Source organism: Juglans regia, chromosome 13, assembly GCF_001411555.2.
Source record: "Juglans regia cultivar Chandler chromosome 13, Walnut 2.0, whole genome shotgun sequence".
Taxonomy (NCBI): domain Eukaryota; kingdom Viridiplantae; phylum Streptophyta; class Magnoliopsida; order Fagales; family Juglandaceae; genus Juglans; species Juglans regia.
This window is the reverse complement of record NC_049913.1, coordinates 31145515-31162822: the sequence shown is the minus strand read 5'-3', so window position 1 is coordinate 31162822 and position 17308 is coordinate 31145515. Positions and strand designations below refer to the sequence as shown.

The following is a 17308-nucleotide window of genomic DNA, read 5'->3' as shown; positions in this document are numbered from 1 at the left end:
TCTGACCGTCGCGAATCCATCAATCTTTATATGTTTTTTTATTAAGAAAACAAAATCTCTTTTAAGGATGATTAATCTTAACAGGCTTTGATAGATGGCCTTTCGATAGCTGCACCACTCAAAACTTTATTCCTCGGCCACTTTTGAATGCATGGCTTCTTGATTCTCATTTGCCGAGAAAAAGAAAAGGTTTATGAATCATGTTCGTCGTTTGATGATTCGCTTGCTTTTTAAAGGCTTTCAAGATAACCACTAGTGTGCTTGTACTCACATTCCCAAGTTGCTTCTCCTTTCATGTTTCTTTCCTTCCTGCCCAAGAAATCCCCTTTCCTTTCTCTCCAACATCTTGCTTTTGTGAATTTTAAAGTTGACAGTGAAACGGGTTTTTTGATATCATCATCGATATTGCATGCAGATGAGAAGAAAATGTGTGTGAAAAAGGAACAGGACTAGTGAAAATGACGAAGGGCGACGGTTCGGAGAAGATGAGAGGAGTTCCTACCGACCATGACTTCACTGATATTGTGCTTTCATGGTCCCTTGAAGATATTGAAAACGAAAACCTTTACAAGTACCAGGTTTGCTTTCTCTTCGCATATTTCTGTTTAGTTATTATAATCTCAGGGCAGCTTTGGAATTATTTCTAGCATTTAACACTCAGTGAAGTATGGATGAAGAATCTGATGCTTTCGAAAAGTAAAAGAGAAGAAAATAAAAATAAAATTTATTACTATCTGTTTTCTTGTAGATCATGATCTAGTCGTGAAATGTGTGCTAACTTTATATATCTTATATGTAATAAGCGGCTATAAGCAGGTGTCGTTCACTTTTTATTCCAATTATATCTCTGTTTTTATATTCTTTTTACGTTGATGTCCTTCAATTTCTGGATTTGTTTCACATCAGATTCTTTTTTTTTTTTTTTTTGTACATTTCTTCACCGTTCCCACCGCTTCCTAATTTCTATAGGAATTATCATCATTTTTATATTTTTATATTTATCAGAATCTGATTTTTTAATCTTTTCTACCGCTTAAGCTGCTGCCTACCTCCTATAAGAGTACGTTCCGTTTCCTCGGATTTCTACTGTTTTCTAACTCTCTTTTAACTTCCTGAAATCTGTTTGTTTAAACTCTGGATTCTAAATTTGTCTTCCACCTTTCAAATCTTGCAGGTCAGTTTTTTTATGTCTGTTTCCTGACTATTTACTTAGGTTATTTACATGTATGCAATGATTAAGAAATAAAAAATTTACATGACTATTTGGATTGAAAAAAATAAATTTACTTCGGAAAGTTGATTAAATCTTCATTTCTTTGCTGCTGTTCTTGCCTCCATTCATTTCTAAATCTCGATTTATTTTTGTTGTCTTTAAATTTCATTCTCTGTTTATGTATACAGTATCTGGAAAAAAAATACAAGGAATAAACTAAGAGAAATAAAATTATAAACTTCAAAACATGTATTGCATCTGTACATCTACAAATTTTCATTAAACTCTAAGGAAAACTGATACTAAACAAAAAAAACTATCAGTATATGTCGGGGAAAAAATTTCCCAACAAATATCAAACATCTCGAATTATGCTAAAAGAACACAAGCATATATAAAAAAATAAATCAGAAAATGCATCTACAGATATTCATTAAACTGGAAATAAAAATGATATTGACAAAAAACACTATCAATATAGGTCAGGAAAAAAGAAATTCAGCAACGCATGAATTACACATGTTCATATGACATGTAAACAAATACTAAACATAGTAAAGTATGCTAAAACAACACAAAAACATATATAAGAAATAAATCAGAAGATAACAAATAAAAACTTCAAAAAGATGTAGTACATCTACAGATATTCACTAAGCTCAAAAGAAAACTGATGCTCACAAAAACGTATAAGAAATAAATCAAAAGATAACAAATAAATACTTCAAAAGATGTAGTACATGTGTACATCTACAGAGATTCACTAAGCTCAAAAGAAAACTAATGCTAAGGAAAAAAAAAATTCTTCACACATGTTCAGATCACATCTAATCAAATATCAGATACAGTAAAATATGCTAAAACAATATAAAATCATATATAAAAGATAAATCAGAAGATGAAAAACAGAGGTAAAGATTTATAAACATTAAAAAAAAAAAAAAATTCAGACAAAATATATTCATCACAACAGCCCAACGCATAAGATAAAATGACAAAACAAATAAATAAATCAGAATCTCATCAATGTAACCTTAGATTTGTAGTGTTACCAAGAACAATTTAGATATCAGCACAGACAGTGAGAAAATAGATCAGGAAGAGTAAATCTCAGAAGATAGTAACTGTTAGCGTATAGAATATGTGAAAAAAAAAATAAAGAAACAATATTGCAGTGACATGCGAAAAACAATATTAGAGAGATTTCTTAAACTCAAAAGAAAACTAAAACACTATGACTTACAAATGTTCAAGCTACATCCAAATAAGAATAAATATCAAATATAGTAAAGTATGCTGGAACCAGAGGAAAGTATATATAAAAAATAAATCAAAAGATAAGATAGACAAAGATTTCTAATTATATGTGATTATTTTTATGATTAATGAGAATCATAAAATATATATATTAATGAGAATCATAAAATATGTGATTATTTTTGTGATTAATGAGAATCTTAAAATATATACAAAATTATTACATTTTATAATTATATATATTAACCTATTTTTTATTATTATATATTTTTAGATTTTTATAAATGTTTTTTTTTTAAATATTTTTTACATTTTCACAATTGGGCACACGTGCAATGCACGTGTTTGCCCTTTACTAGTATATATATATATACACCCACATATATAGGATATATAAAGGCAATCTGTCTTAAAAGAAAAAAATAAAAGAACCCTTTCAAAACAGGGGATATATGAATCTTTTCTCCCTTGCGAAGAAAAAGGAAAGAAAAACTAAAGAAAATCCTTGCTAGCTTCATCCTTGATTATATTTCATCCTCATTACGTTGGAATTACAAGTTGCTGGTTTAAGCTGTGTAAAATGGGATTACCATCTTTTCATTATCTCTTGAAAAAATTTAATTGGAAAGAAAGACTAGCACTGGAGATTTATGTAGCGCTTCTATTATTGCAACACCATCTCTCACTGCCCCCCCCCCCCCTCCAAAAAAAAAAAAAAAAAAAAAAGATATGAACTTCTTAGAAGGAAAAATTGTGATGCTTATAATATTATTATATTATTTGGGAACAAGATATTGTATAGATTACTTATAACAAAGATTTTTTTTTTTTTTAAATTTCAGTAAAATACAGAAGAAAATAATCTAATCTCGTGGCATTGAGATTTAAGTGGTTTGACTTGAAAGTGCGTCTTGACTAGCAAAGAGTACTGTCATGAGGAGTTCACTAACCAATAATTAATGGATTCCAAAAGATAGTTGAGAACACTCCAAACTTAAGCCCCAGTGAACCAAAAATATTATTATCACATACTAGGGAATATTTCATAAAAGAGAAAAATTATACGGTCTTCTCAATAAACTTAATCCACAGGATATATAAGAGAGCTAAGAAATGGTAAAAATGATGCTAGCTCTAAACCTTGTGCAACATTCTCTCTTGAAATGTAATGATATAAATCAACTCGAAGGATTTATTAGCATTCTCCCACTTGGAGAATGAAAGTCCAATTTGTGTTGTATAAGAGCAGAAATCCAACCAAATACATATGAACAAATTTGATTAAGAGATGGAAAACAACAAGTCCATTTAATTGGTTTGGCTTTGAAACCTACATCCAATTTCTGATGGGAGAAGTCAAGCCATATGTCAACAAATTGCAACCTTGCAGTTGCAACAATGAAGCTTTGATGCTGGTTTGTTGCGACCAACAGAGATTTTAGGATTAATAGAAAGAGAACCAATCACAATTAGGGGTGTAAGGAGTTCGGTCCAAATTGGTCGGTCTCAGTCCCACAAATTGTGGACCGAAAACATTTGGTCTGGTCCCGGGGTCTATAAATTTTGGATTGGACAAAACTCCTATATATATTTTAAAAATATTTTTAATAAATTTTGGGCTTCGTTTGTTCAAGATTTCAGACATTCTATTATAATCAATCCTGATGAATCTGCTACAAATACAGGCCGTTTCACTTTATCTTCTCCTATTTGTATTTTCTGGGTGGATTAATTTATTGGGATGAGCTTTTTGACCTCCAAGAAGTTTGTTTGGCACTCTAATTTGATTGAACTCTTGTTTCATAATTACAGGTGGAAAATATTCCACAATCCTTTGAATCAGTTCGCCAGTATTTTGGGTCATATAAACACCCCTTACTGGAAGAAACTCGTGCACAACTTCATTCGACTATGGAGATTATTTCAAGAGCCCCTTTTGCTAAAGTAATTGCATTTTCTGAATCTAAGGCATATGGAACAAAATTGTATGACGTTGAGGTTGATGAATGGAGAAACAAACTCACTGTTCGTGGCCAGGAGCCTTACAAGACATTGCCCGGAGATGTATTTGTTTTAGCAGATGCCAAACCCGAGGATGTTTCTGATTTGCAAAGAATAGGAAGGCAATGGGCTTTTGTAGCTGTCACCAAAATTCCAGAGGATGTGCATGAGGATGATAGCCCATCAACCAGATTTACAGTCAAAGCACTGAAAGACATTGAAGTTGACGCTGGGAACCATAAATCTTGGTTTGTGATTTTCTTGATAAATACAATCCCTAACAAGAGAATATGGAAAGCATTGCACATGCGGGGAAATCTACAGATTATCAAGAAAGTTTTGTGCACTAATTCTTTGGTACGTAATTTCGGGATGAATTTTGTAGATATAATAATTCTGAGTTAGGCATACATACTGACTTAACATGGAAATCTCCAATTATTATGAAGTGGACATTCAGTGAAAGTGGACGTAATAAATGTACAGCAGCATGGATCAGGACTGTTTTAATAATCTGAGACAAAATGTTTTACTTTTGAAGTATTATAAATAAGAAAAACTTAAGTGGAAGGTAGAGGGGACTTTGATACGATGTTAAATGTGGAGTTTTCCTGAAAGTTAAACTGATAGAAAATGGTGAGTTTAATATGTTAATCATTATTTATAATGCCTCACTTGCTGAATTCTAGTATTTCCTTATTTTTCCTATTCATCAACTATTGTAAAAGGTATTATTTTGGTTTTCTGAATTAATTTGTCTTACTGAGAATTGCTGTTGATTCTTGGTTTGATTATTTTCCCTCTCTGATGTTGCAAAACAGATTGAGGAAGATTGTGATCTCTGCCCTGCAGAGAGTGATGGCAGCTGGCATGAGAAATTTGGGACCAGTATAAATTCTAAACTGAATGAACCCCAAACCCAGACATTTCTGGCATGTCTTCGTAAGATGCATTGCAGCCACAAGACGGAAGTGGAACTTATATGGGGCCCTCCCGGTACAGGGAAAACAAAAATCATTAGCACTCTGCTCTTATCGTTTTTTAGAATGGGATATAGAACTCTTACCTGTGCCCCAACAAATGTTGCAATTACAGGAGTGGCCTCCAGCATAACAGAGTTGGTGAGTGAAACTGATGGTTCGTTTTGCTCATTGGGAGATGTTCTTTTGTTTGGGAATAAGGAGCGACTCAAACTTGGTTCAGACATTGAAGAGATATATTTAGATCATCGGGTCCAAAGGCTTACAGAGTGCTTGGGACATCAGACTGGTTGGAGGCATTGTTTTGATTCAATGATTGATCTTCTTGAGGATTGTGTTTCTCAGTATCACATGCTCTTGGAAAATGAATTGATAATAGAGAGAGAAAAGAGCGAAGAGAAAGAGATCAAAGAAGAAAGCAGGGAGGAAACTGATGCTAGCAACGAAAAGTACAAGTCATTTCTTGATTTTGTGAGAAAAAGATTCGTTTCTATTTCATCATCACTCAAAAATTGTTTTCTTGTCTTCTGTACACATTTACCCAAAAGTTACACTCAAAGCAATTTCCAAAACATGATTTCTCTAACTGGCCTACTTGAGTCTTTTGAAACCTTATTGTTTCAAGATAGTGTGGAGTCTGAAGTGCTGGAGGAGCTTTTTTCTTGTTTAGAAGTAGTTGGAGATACTTTGCAGCCACTTATGGATATGCCCTTCCAGTTGCAAGCAAGGAGAAGAGAATGCCTTTCTGTTCTAAAAACTCTTCAGGGTTCATTTAATGAACTTGAGCTTCCAATGGGTATGAACAAAGAATCAATAAGGGATTTTTGTCTTCAAGCGGCTTCCTTACTTTTATGCACTGCTTCAAGTTCTTACAAACTGCATTGGGTGGCAATGAAACCACTGAGCATTCTGGTTATTGATGAAGCTGCACAATTAAAGGAGTGTGAGTCAGCCATACCCCTTCAACTTCCAGGTTTAAGGCATGCTATTCTGGTTGGGGATGAGTGCCAATTACCAGCAATGGTTGAAAGCAATGTGTGTAAATCCTATTTGCTTGTCTTACTTACTGATCCCTTTGTTGGAATTTTGACTTTCCCCCTTTTTTTTTTTTTTTTTTTTTTCTCTCTTGCTTAATGTCATTTTAAAATCTACTGATAGATTTCTAGCAAAGCTGGTTTTGGGAGGAGTCTATTTGAGAGAATGAGCTCACTGGGTCACTCGAAGCATCTTCTTAATATACAGTATCGAATGCATCCGTCTATAAGTTCTTTCCCAAATTTGAATTTTTATTGCAACCGGATCTTAGATGCTCCGAATGTTAAAAGAAAAGGCTATGAAAAGCACTACCTTCCAGGTCGAATGTTCGGTACATATTCTTTTATAAATATAGTAGATGGACGAGAAGAACAAGGTGATGTTGGGTATGGTTGGAGAAACCTGGTCGAAGTTGCTGTTGTCATGAAAATATTGCACAATTTATACAAAGGTAACTACATTTGAAGTCTAGTGTTCTTTTGACCATATCAAGATATTCTTTGATTCTGACATCTTGTGTAATCAGTTTCTATTCAGCTTCTGGGGTTATTTCACATTTGGCTTTATCTTTTGTAGAGAAAGATGTCTAATCCTATAAAAAGGTTATATTTGTTGATGCAGCACATTTAAATCATTAATTTGATTTCAGTATAAGTTGATTTGTTTGATCTCTAATTCCTTAGATAAAATAAAAAGGTGAAAGTTGATGAGGTTTGTCAAAGTGACTGAATGTTTTAGCCTTTATTGTACTGTAACGAATGGGAAACTTTTACATGCTGAAGTAGGAGATTTTTTAGAGATTATCTTATGAGTCCTGGAAAATTTAATCAAGTCCGAAAGAAGAAAACATAAATTTGATAAATTATTAAAAATTCTGTAAAATGCATGTTTCTGTAATTAAGAAATGTCAAATTGTATCTTTATCCTTCCATGTGGTCTTACTTTCTAGACCTCTTGATAATGGAACTTCTTCCCTAAGATAAACCGTTCAACTTATAATTAACTTCTGTTTTTGATATATTTTTTTCTTTGTTTTTGGATTTTGCTTTGAGAAAAGCTTGGGTTGATTCACGACAGAAGCTCTGTATTGGTGTAATATCTCCTTATGCTGCTCAAGTAGTTGCAATTCAGGACAGACTTAGAAGGAAGTATGTTAATACTGATGGGTTCACAGTGAAGGTGAAGTCAGTTGATGGGTTCCAGGGTGGGGAGGAGGACATAATAATAATATCAACTGTGAGATCTAATAGGTATGCATCAATTGGGTTCTTATCGAATCGTCAGAGAACGAATGTTGCTCTTACCAGGGCGAGGTAATATATTGTAAACTCTTCTCGAAAGTTTACTTTTGTTTCCATATTGACATGTATGGTGAAAATATCAGTTTCCCCGTAATGCCTTTCAGGCACTGTCTTTGGATCTTGGGAAATGAAGGTACACTTGGTCATAGTGACTCTATCTGGGAAGACTTAGTCCTTGATGCTAAGAAACGTCAGTGTTTCTTTAATGCTGATGAAGACAAGGATTTACACAAAGCACTTTTAGATGTGAAGAGAGAGCTCGAACAATTTGATGATTTGCTGAATGGAGATAGCATACTTTTCAGAAGTTCTAGGTGGAAGGTATTTGACATTCAATAGTTATGCTTTCATTACAAACTATACTCCTTTTTTCAATTCTGACTAGTGCCAGTGTTGACACTCTTTCTTGATTGGGTCATGTAGCTTTTCTTATTAAATTTTATTTATTCTTTCTTTTCCCCTTTCCAACAGGTTCTTTTCAGTGATAATTTTCTGAAATCATTTAAAAAATTGAAGTCTGTAACGAGAAAAAACTTGGTTATAGGACTTCTGCATAAACTTTCCCAGGGCTGGAGACCCAAAAAGGGAAGGTCAGATCCAGTTTGTGGAAGTTCTTCACAGATCATAAAGCAATTTAAGGTTGAAGATCTTTATATTGTTTGTGCAAATGACATCAGAATGGAATGGAGTGACGAAGTAAAGGAACTGATGTACTATCAAGTTTTGAAGGTCTGGGATATATTACCTGCAGAGGAAATTCCAAAATTAATCAAACGGCTTGATAGCATGTTTGGGAAATATACAGATGACTTTATTAATCGCTGCAAAGAGAAATGTCTTGAGAGGTATGTATCCTCATTTGCATTTTAGAAAATCTTTAAAGATATTGCTAGCTTTGCAAGAATAACATTGTTATATATTGACTTTTGAAGCGGTTTAACTGTTTTTGGTTATTTTTGCTTAGGGATTTGGAAGTTCCGAAGAGTTGGCCAAGAACTTTTGATATTGTACGGATTGGGAATGTTGCTAATAGTGAAAATGAGAGTGATTTAGTTGGTTGCGCTTCTGATGGTAGAAGTTATGTTGAGAATGCAAAGGTTAGTGAGAGTCTGATGCTGATGAAATTCTACTCTTTCTCATCTGGTGTAGTGGGTCAGTTGCTTTCAAATAAGGATAGTGGTGAACTGGATCTTCCATTTGAAGTAACTGACCAAGAGCAGGAGATAATTTTTTTTCCTAGAAGTGCTTTTATACTTGGACGGTCAGGTACTGGGAAAACCACTGTTTTGACTAGGAAGTTATTAGAGAAAGAAAAGGTGTTCCAGATGGCAACAGAATTATTTTATGGTGTGAAGAGCGATAACCTTGTGCATAGCCCAGAGAATGTGGTTGAGGTGACCTTGGAGGAAACAAAGAGAACTATATTGCACCAGCTTTTTGTGACAGTGAGCCATAAACTGTGTTATGCTGTCAAACTACAGGTCACACAACTTGTTTCTCAGTTGAAAAGGTGCATAGTTTATTTGATAGTACTCTCACGTGAATTCATGAGCCACTAGTTCCATAGAGTTTGGGGAAGTTTAGTTTTTTTTAATCTCTTGGCTTGATTTTTATTGGAAACTATGAAACTCAGTTTTCACAGTATTTGATAGGGTTTTGAGAAATTTCTAAAGGAACTTGTGTTTGGATGTATATAAATCTCAATAAACCATGGACCCCTTCCAGTTTGTTTTTTGGCAGGCCTTTTTATGTTAAAACGTTGTTCATAAGTTAAATTCAAGCTAAACTTTCATACAAAATTTCATGTACTTCTTAAGTTGTTTACTCCTTGACTTTATACAAGTATATCTGCTGGATTTATTCTTTGATTTAGTACAAATTTGTATACTGGATGTAATTTACTGATAAAAAAATATTATATATATTGGATGTAACTATACAACATCTTATTATTCTTTTTTATTTTTTTATTTTTTTAACTATGTTGTAGTGTTTCTCCACATAATTTTTAGCTTTCAAATCTGTGGGAATTGGGGATTAGGCTTAGGTTAGCACAAAAGTATTGAAAGTCTTTTATTTTGTTAGTACAAATCAAGGGGGATATATTATCTCTTCAAACATCTTGGGGACAAATAGACTTTGCACCCTCAAACTATCATGGGTTTTGCATTTTGCACCCCAAACTATGAAAACCAACTCATTACACCCTCATGCTACCAAATATTGACACTTCACACTGTTTTTTAATTGATTGATAAAAGGGAAGTAATCGGTAAAGTGGCACAATCTTGATAATTAGATCTTAAGAAATAGTGAGAAGTATTAAGTTTTCGTAGTTTGAGGGTGCAATATGTCAGTGTTGGTAATTTGGGGAACAAAGTGTAAAAATCTTGGTGGTTTGAGCATGCAAAGTGTTTTGATCCCAATATTTTGTTTCTGGCTAAAAAATTCAGCTTGTCTTACAACAAAACATCCTGTGAATAAGCACTATTTTTTTTTTTGGCAATAAAGTTGTTCAAGGATTTCACTAAGAGCTTTTTATGACCTTTTTTTTGTAGCTCTGTCTGTGATGGTGATTGCTCTAAAGGTACAAGTTCAAATGATATTGATGATTTTGACGATGCAGTTCAATTCACGGACATCCCAGATTCTTTTGTTGGTGTTCCTACCATGTCCTATCCTCTTGTGATAACATTTCATAAATTTCTGATGATGCTTGATGGAACTGTGGGCAATTCCTACTTTGAAAGATTCCATGAAGTGAGAAAACTTAATCCTGTTCGAGTTGGTGGTAGATCAGTTGCCTTAGAGACCTTTATAAAGTTGAAGGAAGTTAATTATGAGAGGTTTAGTTTATCATACTGGCCCCATTTCAATGCCAAGCTAATTCCAAAGCTTGACTCTTCCAGAGTTTTCACAGAGATTATTTCTCATATTAAAGGTGGCCCACAAGCTGTAGAGGAAGGTGATGGTAAGCTCAGTCGTGACGACTATCTTTTACTATCAAATAGCCGTGTTTCCAGTTTAAGTAGACAGGAGAGAGAAATAATATATGAGCTCTTTCAAAATTATGAAAAGATGAAGAAAAAAAATGGTGAGTTTGATCTAGCTGATCTTGTGATAGATCTACATCGTCGTTTGAGAATTGGAAGCTACAATGGTGATAAAATTGATTTTGTATACATAGATGAGGTTCAGGATCTTACATTGAGCCAAATTGCGTTATTCAAATATATCTGCAAAAATGTTGAAGAAGGTTTTGTTTTCTCCGGTGATACAGCACAAACTATTGCAAGGGGAATTGATTTTAGGTTCCAGGATATACGATCTCTATTCTACAAGAAGTTTCTACTGGAATCAAAAAGCAGTGGTCATAATAAAAGAGAAGAAAAAGGAATAATGTCAAATATTTTCCGTCTGAGCCAGAACTTCCGTACTCATGATGGGGTTCTCAAACTAGCACACAGTGTTATCGAACTTCTATATCGTTTCTTTCCTCAATCGATTGATGTTATGGAGCCTGAGAGTAGTCTTGTGTATGGAGAAGCTCCGATTTTGCTTGAATCAGGGATCAATGGAAATGCAATCATCACTATTTTTGGAAATAGTGGAAATAGTATTGTTGGCTTTGGTGCGGAGCAGGTAATATTGGTACGGGATGATTCTGGTCGGAAGGAAGTTGCCAAATATGTTGGGAAGCAAGCTCTTGTTCTAACTATTGTGGAGTGTAAGGGCCTTGAGTTTCAGGTGGTTATTGCGCATGTTTATTTATGTGATTTATTGGTTTACATTGAGTTGATTAGCATTGGGGAGTTTTATTAGCGTAGTTTATCGTTGAATTCTCAATGAATAAAGCTATTGGTTTGAAATAACCTTTTTAATATATGATAGGATTTTTATTTAGGTCTTGTGCAGGGACAGATGATCTCATTTGGATGTTGAGATGAGATGAGAAATCTGTGAATAGTGGTGAAATCATATGAGTTAAGATGTTTTATGGTATTTTGGGAAAGGAGTGAGAAAAACTTGAATACAAATATTATAAAGTTAAAATATTGTTAGAATATAATTTTTAAAATTATTTGGGATTTGAAAAAGTTGATTTTTTTTTTTTTGTGTTTTGTTTGAAAGTTTGAGGAAATTGTAATGATTAGATATTGATTAGACAAAAAAGTTTAAGCTTTGAAATTGAAAAGTATTTGTACTTAAGTGGTGTTTGGATGAGATTCGATGAGATAGGATGAGATTAGTCCATCTCAACATCCAAATGGGGCCAAAATCTTAAAATGCATATTTTTGCGCATTATGTTTACATATTAAAAATTGTCGCGTCAAATGTTTAAGCTAGGGTACATTTTCTTAAACAATAATTTATTGAGCCATATTTTCCTTGTTTTTGGTGATTCTTATGTTGTCCTTGCGCAGGATGTATTGTTGTACAACTTTTTTGGCTCATCACCTTTGAAAAATAAATGGAGGGTAATATATGAATATATGAAGGAATACGATTTGCTCGACTCAACTTCACCTAGCGCCTTTTCCACCAAACACAATGTCTTGTGCTCAGAACTAAAGCAACTTTATGTAGCTGTCACACGAACAAGGCAGAGATTGTGGATTTGTGAGAATACAGAGGAGTTCTGCAAACCTATGTTTGAATATTGGAAGAAAAAGTGTCTTGTCCAAGTCAGACAACTGGACTACTTACTTGCTCAGGCAATGCAAGTTGCTAGCAGTTCAGAGGAGTGGAGGTCAAGGGGCATGAAGGTTATCACTCCACTGTTTATGAATATATTTTGCTCCTATTGTGACTCAAAAACCTGAGGTTATTTCATAGGAAAAATCATGGTGAAGGAACTATCAGACTGTTTATTTTTATAGTTTCATAGACGTAATTTTTTCCCAAACTAACTTTACTACTCCTACCAGTACTTTATATTATGTCATTGTTTTTGGCCCTTTATTATTAAAAGTTCTTCTGCTCTGATTGTGACTGGAAAACCTTAGGTTATTGCATGGAGAATATCATGGTGAAGGAATGATCAGAATATTCGTTTGTGGTAGTATCATAGGCTTCAATTGTTACCCAAATTAATAGCTAGGCAATGATGAAGTTGATACGGTCATTGTTATTGAGTTCTGCTTCGGAAATTATTACTTTTATCTTGCAATTGTAATACTTGTGAATGAGGGCATGGAGGATCTATTGACACCTTATTTTTTTTTCTTTTCTGCAAACACAATTACCTCTATGGATATCTAATTCTTTTATCTGTACAGCTATATCATGATTGTAACTATGAAATAGCAACGATGTGCTTTGAAAGAGCTGGAGATACTTATTGGGAAAGGAGATCTAAGTCTGCTGGCCTTAGAGCCAAGGCTGACCGAATGCGGCATTTGAATCCTGAAGCAGCAAATGTTATACTTAGGGAAGCTGCTGATATATTTGAAGCAATAGGGATGTGTGATTCTGCTGCCCGTTGTTTTTGTGAGTCGGGGGAGTATGAAAGAGCAGGTATACATTGGATTCTATGAAAGTCATCAAATATAACCTACCTTGTGCTTGTGGTGTTTGGGTTCTTGTTTGCTGTTAATTTATTTTGCAATGTATAATGCATCTTAAAACCTCAATCTGTCTTACAGTTGAATTAGAACCTTTTCTGGTATTGGAAGCTTTTGACATTATAGAAATAATTCCGAGTGAAGTCATTGTGTTGTGGAATGGTAAAGTCTCAAACTGTCAAGTGCCAGTTCACATTTGAGTTTGGAGAGAGGCCAGCCCTTTGTGGAAAAAACACTGAAAGTAGAACCATATCCAAACTACTCTCAGGACCACCCCACTTTGGTGGAATCAACATTGGGTAGTGACCATTTTAATAGATCTGAGGGACGAGAATGTAAGACGTCGAAATGTGCTCCACCAGTATTCCTTTTTACTGTTTACTTTGTCATCATTTCCATTACAACTGTGTTCTTCATGGAATTGTTGATATAAGTACTTGTATCGCAAAGCCTGTCATGCGAGGGTTGGAATTCCTTTTATTTAATCTCTGAATTTTTGGCCATAAAATTCTACACGTGAACAAAGCTGAAACATTAACTTGAATACCAAAAAAAACTTGAGTGGTTTGGTTTTAATGAGATTTTTTGTTTTTGACTTGCCAAACATCCAACTGTTGCAGGCAGGCTTTATTTAGAAAAATGTGGGGAGTCAAAGCTGGAAAAGGCTGGGGAATGCTTTTCTCTAGCGGGATGTTATGAACTTGCAGCTGATGTTTATGCTAGGGGCTATTTTTTCCCAGAATGTTTAAAAGTTTGCTCCAAGGGAAAATTATTTGACAAGGGTTTCGAGTATATTCGGTATTGGGAACAAGATGCAACTATAGACGTTGGCATGGTTGGAAGAGGAAAAGTAATAGGAAAAATTAAACAAGAATTTCTAGAGGGTTGTGCTCTTCATTATTATGAGGTTAAAGATCACAGATTCATGATGAGGTTTGTTAAAGGTTTTCATTCCACAGAATCGATGCGCAAGTTTTTGAAGCCTCTGGGTTGCTTTGATGAGCTTTTGTTGTTGGAAGAAGAACTGGGCAACTTCTTAGAGGCAGCAAACATTGCGAAACTAAGAGGGGAGATTCTAAAAGCTTCTGATCTCCTTGGGAAGGCGGGGAATTTCAAAGAAGCATCCATGCTAATTCTCCTCTTTGTGTTGTCCAGCTCATTATGGACGGCTGGAAGTAAAGGCTGGCCTTTAAAGCAGTTTACAGAGAAGCAAGAGCTTTTGGCAAAAGCAAAGTCATTTGCTAAGAACGAGTCCAACAACTTCTATGCTTGTGTTTGTACAGAGGCTGATGTTTTATCAAACGAGAAGACTAGTGTGTCCGTCATGAAAAATTCTTTGAATTCTTCTCAGAGACATAAGAGTGCTTGTGGTGAAATAATATCTGCTCGAAAAATTATAGATGCTCATCTTCATACGGACTTGTCAAAGTATATGTGGGAAGATTATTTTGTTTTTGATCGAATAAAGCATTCGGATCAGATGATCTCCAGAAATCAGATTTCTGTAGAAACACTTGTTCACTTTTGGAATTTTTGGAAAGATCATGTTGTGAACATTTTCAAGTATCTCAGAAGTCTTGAAACCCAAGATCTTAATGAATATAAACAATATGGAGGTTTCTGTTTGAATTACATGGGAGTGTGGAGACAGTTCCGTGAACATAACGCAATCTATCTTTTGCTCAACCCTGGTGCTGATTGGGTGAGAGATTGGGATAATCGATTCCTTCATCAGAATGGAAAGTTGGTTTCTATTGATGCTCGCCATTTAGCTTCAACTGCTCGAAGTTACTGGTCTTCAGAAATACTTTCTGTTGGCCTGCAGGTTTTGGAGAATCTTGAAGCTCTTTATAATCTCTCATTAAAGAATAACCTCTCCATGTTCTGCCAAAGTAGATCGCTTACTCATATATATGAGGTTGCAAAGTCTCTTTTGGAATCCAAATATCTCGAATGCGGGTACCAAGATGCCAAGGCATTACAGAGATTTGTCAAATTTTCTGCTGAGTCTTTCTTTGGCTATGTATTTCCTCTAGATTGGCGAAAATCATTGGCAGAGAACATGTTTTCTCTGAGAGGGAGTGAAGTTTCTAAGAATTTACTACAGCAAGTGATATTGGAAAACATCAGCTCGAGGGGCAAGCTAACTTGTGGGAAAATTGGAAGAGTCGTGATGATAATTCTTGGATTGGGTAAGCTAAACAATGATTTGTATGAGAAGATTTTAAAATTGTTTGATGGTATAGATGGGAACCCACCCTGGAAAACAGTCATTCAGAATCTTTGTGGGAATGTTGATATTTCATTTCCACACGCTACTGTGCCTGACAATATCAGTAAATCTCCAAGAGAGTGGTCTCTTCTATTCAGGCTCCATGAAGCTTTGAAGGATACCTTTAACGCCAACTGGATGAAAGAAAATGACTACATATCTCCCGGTTGTTTCTTGTATCTTGTTGAGCGCCTATTGATCTTGGCATCCTCCTTCCATGGTTACTTCATCACTTCGATGTCTTCTTTTGTTGAATGGTTTATCTACGAAGAGGTAGATAACAGCCCAAATTCCACTTTTGTTTCTGAAGTGCAACCTTTCCTAGGAGGAATCTATGAGTCAATTATCAATTTTGTTCGGCAGCTTCTTTGTAATAAGAAGGAGACACTTGAATGGATCAGAAGGTCTAATATTAATGCGAAGGATTACTATCCGCTGCTGGTGTTCAGATTGGTTGCTATAATATGTTTGGTTTATCTGAACTCTGGGAGCTTTTTGGATTCACTTTCTGAATTGCTTGGTAGGAGCTATATCACTGAGCAACTTCCATCCGAATTTTATGATATGCTTGGGAGAAGAGGGAAACATTTACATATGAATGTAAATGTGCTTGCTGAAGCATTTAAGGTCCACAATCCTCTTGTAATTGTGAGTCTGGGAAAGAATTGTTCGCAATATTCATGTCCAGATGCCATTTTTGTTGATATGACGGCAAAGCCATCTTGGGAGGACATGTTGAGAGTCCTGCGTCTTCGGACAGTCGAAGCCTCTCGAGGTCAAATTGGAGCTGTTGAAGTGGGTGCAACTTGTCAAATTGTATGAAATGGCCCAAAAATTGTTCGGCCTTGAGATTTCTGTTTATTATATAAACTGTACAAAGAATTCTATACATGGAAAGAATTAAGTATATGCTAATTCAATCCCTATACAATCTGTCAAATATTATGCTAATTGTACATAAGAGTAAATCAAGGAAACAAATATGTAAACTTATGGAAGGAAGTAGCTGGCATGCTCGAGGAACTGAATCTACTTTCTGTTACATTGGATGCGAGGTAAGCATATATTGAATTAGACATGCCCTGCCTTCTTATGCTTTGTCCAAAGGGGTCATTTTCTTTGATTTTATGGCGAAATCTTCAAATGTCAATGATTGGCGAACCCTCTCTACATTACCTTATCAGGGAACCAACCTGGGAACAATATGTCAGTGATGGGTGAACTTTCCAAGAGATTACAATCAAGAAGACAACATGTCGAACCTCTCCTGAATCAGCTTTTCTTGGAACTCAGCACAATACATCCGGTAGAGACATCAGAAATCGACAATACATCAGTGGACCGGTACAATGAGATGGACGGTGATGGTGAGGCTAAGGAAGGCAGCAGTGTTGATAAGGATAAGTCAAATGCTTCAGAAGTTGCTGCGGTGTCTGGAGCCTAACAATTATTCTACTCCAAGCAACTTGAGGACCATGCTTGTGATTGTCTGGACAGATGGTTCACAACTTTTTATGGTGTTGTCAGTATATAACTGTAAGATAAAACAAGGATTATGATGGAGTAGGTTTCAATGCCTTACTCACTTAAAGATTTGTATATTTATAAAGCAGTATCGTGCTGTAGTTACAGATTGAATTCAAATGTACAAGGATAAGTAATAGACTTATCTTAATAGACTAGT

The 17308-nt window shown here is 34.9% G+C and overlaps 1 protein-coding gene across 1 annotated transcript; it reads left to right on the top strand.

Annotated features, from left to right (window-relative positions):
- Positions 1 to 200: 200 nt before the first annotated feature.
- On the top strand, positions 201 to 17285 carry LOC108992292. Its single transcript, XM_018966816.2, has 14 exons — positions 201 to 263; positions 416 to 578; positions 4283 to 4828; positions 5293 to 6486; positions 6610 to 6937; positions 7544 to 7799; positions 7892 to 8108; positions 8259 to 8632; positions 8752 to 9297; positions 10346 to 11534; positions 12213 to 12554; positions 13068 to 13305; positions 13973 to 16679; positions 16809 to 17285. The coding sequence occupies exons 2-13, from the start codon at positions 459 to 461 to the stop codon at positions 16444 to 16446; spliced, it is 7824 nt and encodes a 2607-aa protein (XP_018822361.2). The 5' UTR covers positions 201 to 263; positions 416 to 458; the 3' UTR covers positions 16447 to 16679; positions 16809 to 17285.
- Positions 17286 to 17308: the final 23 nt, after the last annotated feature.

Excerpts from the sequence above, each read along its gene's own strand:
- LOC108992292 (XM_018966816.2), top strand. The coding sequence starts at position 459 with ATGACGAAGGGCGACGGTTCGGAGAAGATGAGAGGAGTTCCTACCGAC. Across the intron at positions 579-4,282 it reads AAAACCTTTACAAGTACCAG|GTGGAAAATATTCCACAATC; the intron begins GTTTGCTTTCTC and ends TCATAATTACAG. Across the intron at positions 4,829-5,292 it reads TTTTGTGCACTAATTCTTTG|ATTGAGGAAGATTGTGATCT; the intron begins GTACGTAATTTC and ends GTTGCAAAACAG.